Below are 4,791 nucleotides of genomic sequence, written 5' to 3'. Positions count from 1 at the left end.
ATCCTCTTGTACATCCCACAGTAAGAAATGTTCACAAATCATTAAAAACATTAACATCAGAACGCATGAATGGTGGTTTCATGTTTTGATATTTTATTTTCCATTCATTTCAATTCATTCTCTAAGCATCAGTTCATTCTTTTAATTCAAAAAGATAGTGTCTAAAAATAAGGGGTCAGATACATCTCACGTTGTGCTTCCCGCCCCCCTTAATTTAATTTTAAGAGCTTAAGTTAAAAACAGTTTGACTTACATCAGGTTTAAAAAGAAGCTCGGTTGTTCTGGATTTAAGCTGCATGACTGAGAATCTGTGGGTTTGATCTGAACTCGGAGGACACCGGACTCGCTCGAGGTGTCGGACGTCGCTTGGGCTTTGAACCAGGTCTTTTGAGTCCTAGTTTTGGAGCTTGTTCACGTTTCTGAGAGGGATCGGTTCTTCTCCCAGCCAGCACGATCAGGTGGGCCCACGTGGTTTAGAAGTGAGCAGAAAATGTGGACCCAGATTGTGTTTGTCCACGTTGGTTTAAGTGGCCACTCAGTGGGTAGGCTCGCTGCGCTAGCCAGCCGCCTGGTGGACAGCGAAGCTCGGTAGCTTACTAGAGCGGAGCTGCTAGCTCTATACGGCGGAACTGACTACCTAGCTACAGTGAAGCTAGCAAGAATACTAGAGCAGAGCATGCTAGCTCTATACAGCGGAGCTCGATACAATGCAACTCGCTAGCTCGTTACAATGAAGCTCACTAAAGTGGAGCTCGCTAGGTTGATACGGCGGAGCTTGCTAGCTCTATACAGCGAAGCTCGAGACAGCCGAACTTGCTAGCTCACTAAAACGAAGCTTGCTACAGTGGAGCTCGCTAGCTCGATGCAGCGAAGCTAGCAAGCCTGCTGCATCGGAGCACGATAGCTCCTTACAGCGGAGCTTGATACAGTGAAACTCGGCCCACTATATTGGAGCACGCTATCTCTATACAGCAGAACTCACTAGCTCGCTACAATGATGGTTGCTAGTTCGATAGAGCAGAGCTTGCTAGCTCGCTACATCGGAGCATGCTAGCTCTATAGAGCGGAACTCGAAACAGCGGAACATGCTAGCTCGCTAAAACGAAGCTCATTATAATGGAACTTGCTAGCTTGCTGCAGCAAAACTAGCGAGCCTGCTACAGCAGAGCATGCTAGCTCTATACAGCTTGATACAACAGAACTCGCTAGCTCACTACAACAAAGCTCTATACAGCGGAGCTTGATGATCGTTAAAACGAAGCTCACTAAAGCGGAGCTCGCTAGCTCGATACAGCGAAGCTAGTAAGCCTGCTGCATCGGAGCACGATTGCACCTTACAGTGGAGCTTGATACAGTGGAACTTGGCCCGCTATAGTGGAGCACGCTAGCTCTATACATTGGAGCTTGATACAGCGGAACTCGCTAGCATGCTAGAGTGGAGCTCGCTAGCATGCTATAGCAGGGCTTGCTAGCTCTATACAGCAGAGCAGATACAGTGTGAATAGTTAGCTCACTACGCCAAAGCTAGCAAGCCCGCTACAGCAGAGCACTTAAAACATGCTAGCTCTATACAGTGGAACTCACTAGCTCGCACACAACAAAGCTCGCTACAGCGGAGCTTGCTAGCTCGATACAGCAGAGCTCAATACAGCGGAACTCGCTAGCTCGCTACAGCAATGCTAGCGAGCCCACTATCTCTATATATCAGAGCTCGATACAGCGGAACTCGCTAGCATGCTACAGTGGAGCTTGCTAGCAAGCTATAGCAGAGCTTGCTAGCTCTATACAGCAGAGCCGATACAGTGTATCTTGTTAGCTCGCTACAGCAAAGCTAGCAAGCCCACAGAGCACTTTTAAACAGCAGAACATGCTATTTCTATACAGCGGAACTCACTAGCTCGCTACAGCAATGCTAGCGAGCCCACTATCTCTATATATCAGAGCTTGCTACAGCAGAGCTTGCTAGCGCGCTATAGTGGAGCTTGCTAGCATGCTACGTCATCCACAGGCTGGCTAGCGAAGCGAGCCATCCCACTGGGTGCCCACTTAAGCCACTGTGGGCAAACACACGAGGGGCCCACATTTTCTGCCCACTTTTAAACCATACGGGGTCCACTTGGCCTCGCTGGTTGGGCGGAGCCGCAGATCCGAGTCGTGTCAAGAGATGAGACATCTTAGAGAAAAAAAAAAAAACAGATAATACTATTTGATCACAGCTTCAACTTAATCTTCATACACTTCATTTAACATTCATGATATTTTGCACATATTTACAAACTGGTGTGCATACAGTGGGCGAGTGCTCTGTTCTTTGACACTGTTCTTCATGTGCTGCTGTTATGGAGGCATGGCTGCAGCAAAAAGCAGTTTATAGAGATGATCGTCTAGAGGTAAGAACCCGCCTGTGAGGGCAGGAGGTGGACAGAGCCGGCCCTCACAATATGTAAACATACATTCTTCCTCTCTTTAAAAACCTCGTCAGCCGTACATTCGCTCCTGAACAGACACACAGAAGAAGAAGAAGAAGAAGAAGAAGAAGAAGCCTCCTAACTTTGGAAGTGGTGAAAACGCTCAGATAAAGTGGAATGTACGTTGGTCCGTCTCACATAGAGAACACTAAGTTACGGTCTTTGCTGCTTTGTATTTTATTATTTTTTTTTTTATGATCCCAAAACCGAAACGTCCAGCTTTACTTCCCTGAAAATGTGTTTTAGAGGGATGGGGACGCCTTAAAAACAAGTTTTTCAATCCTTGGAGTGTCTTTGGAAAACATGCTGACTGGGTTTGTTCATGTCTCGACTCACCAAAGACAAAAAAAAGGTTTCAGCTCCTGCAACATTTTGTTTTTTTTCAGTCTGTGATGTTCTGCAGTAAACTGTGGGCTCAAGTAGCGTTTGGAGTGTGCAGACAGGCAGGCAGGCATTGGAAAGACGTGTCTCTTATAGACTTGGTCCGCCGTTGTCGTGAGGAGAAGCACATTCGTAGAGCTCCTGCGCTGGAGGAAGTCCCCGCCGTTATCCCACGGGGAGAGCGACCCGCTCGCCCGAGCCGCAGCCCGGACGCCGCCCTCTGCAGTATGACTCGGCTGGTGAGGTGAAGGGAGCTCCACGGACCCCCGAGGCGAGAGGAGGACAAAAGGAAGGGGCTGACAGGAGTGAGGAAGGAGCGACAATCTGAAGAGGTCTGGAGATTGTGGGACTGCAATGGAAGACTTGGTTCTTTTTTTTAAACTCTCCTCTTCTTCAATGTGGACACAACACAGTGCGAGGAGGAAGACGAGAGTGGAAACGACATGGACAGACAGACAGACGGAGACCTTATCCTCCTCCAGATCTGAAAGGGAACAGAGAGGGAGGAGCTTCATCAAATCACATCCTGGTTCTGGTCCGTTTGACCTGTTTCCCATCCGGAATAAAAACTACTTTTTTTCGTGGGGAATAACCGTGTTAAACTCCTTTGTCCTTATTACGTTGTGCTGGCATGTTCATGTTAAAGACGCACCTATGTACAGGTGTGTCTATAAAGGGAATTTTTCTCTCATTTATTATTATTATTATGTCCTGTAGCTAACCTACAGTTGTTATCACAATTCGTCTTTCTTACTGGACAACTGAGAGAAAATTTCACCCTCGACACTCAAAAGTGTGTTTTTTTTTTCATAAAAATGTAGCTCTGACTCTATTCTAATCTATTCTCGTCCACCTTAGTCAGATCTAGTCTATTTTATCCTAGCCAAGTCATTCTAGTCAAGTCTAGTCTATTTTATCATAGTCAAGTATGTTCTAGTCTAGTCAAGTCTAGTCTATTTTATCCAAGTCTATTCTATCCTAGTCAAGTCTAGTCTATTTTATCCTAGTCAAGTATATTCTGTTCTAGTCAAGTCTAGTCTATTTTATACTAGTCAAGTATACTCTGTTCTAGTCAAGTCTAGTCTATTTTATCCAAGTCTATTCTATCATAGTCAAGTCTAGTCTATTTTATCCTAGTCAAGTATATTCTGTTCTAGTCAAGTCTAGTCCATCTTATCCTAGTCAAGTATATTCTGTTCTAGTCAAGTCTAGTCTATTTTATCCAAGTCTATTCTATCCTAGTCAAGTCTAGTCTATTTTATCCTAGTCAAGTATGTTCTATTCTAGTCTAGTCAAATCTAATATAATCTAGTCAAGTCTTGTCTAGTCTATGGTAGTCAAGTATTGTCTATTTTATTCTAATCAAGTCTAGTCTATTCTATCCAAGTCAAGTCAATTCTATCCTATTAAAGTGCAGTCTATTCTATCCTAGTCAAGTCTAGTCTATTTTATCCTAGTCTATTCTGTCTAGCATTTTGTCCTAGTCAAATATATTCCGTTCTAGTCGAGTCAATTCTTGTCTAGGTATGGTTGTCAAGTCTTATCTATTATATCCTAGTCAATTATATTATATTCTCGTCAAGTCTAGTTTAGTCTGGTCTAACCTAGTCAAGTCTAGTCAATTTTATCCTAGTCTATTCTGTTCTAGTCAAGTCTAGTCTATTTTGTCCTTGTCTATTCAATCCTAGTCAAGTGTAATCCATTACATTCTGGACTATTATATTTTAGTCTAGTCTATTTTATCCCAGTCTATTCTGTCATGGTGAAATCTACTCTATTTTGTCCTAATCAAGTATATTCTATTCTAGTCAAGTCAATTCTAGTCTAGGTATGGTCGTCAAGTCTTATCTATTATATCCTAGTCAAGTATATTATATTCTAGTCAAGTCTAGTTTAGTCTGGTCTAACCTAGTCAAGTCTAGTCTATTTCATACTATTTTAT

The 4,791-nt window shown here is 43.7% G+C and overlaps 1 protein-coding gene across 7 annotated transcripts in view; it reads right to left on the bottom strand.

The window, feature by feature from the left end:
* Positions 1–70: 70 nt before the first annotated feature.
* Positions 71–4,791, bottom strand: part of LOC112146969 (disintegrin and metalloproteinase domain-containing protein 11) — a 35,517-nt gene continuing 30,796 nt past the window's right edge. For 3 of the 7 annotated variants that reach the window (XM_036213171.1, XM_036213172.1, XM_036213173.1), the window contains one exon: positions 71–3,333. In XM_036213171.1, the coding sequence (XP_036069064.1) occupies positions 2,801–3,333 (533 nt within the window). In that variant the 3' untranslated portion in view covers positions 71–2,800. The remainder of the gene's footprint in view (positions 3,334–4,791) is intronic. The other 4 variants (XR_004948314.1, XM_036213174.1, XR_002919350.2 and 1 more) reach the window with 4 other exon arrangements.

The sequence above is a fragment of the Oryzias melastigma genome, linkage group LG8 (genome assembly GCF_002922805.2).
Source record: "Oryzias melastigma strain HK-1 linkage group LG8, ASM292280v2, whole genome shotgun sequence".
Taxonomy (NCBI): Eukaryota; Metazoa; Chordata; class Actinopteri; order Beloniformes; family Adrianichthyidae; genus Oryzias; species Oryzias melastigma.
This window is presented reverse-complemented; position numbering and strand designations above follow the sequence as displayed.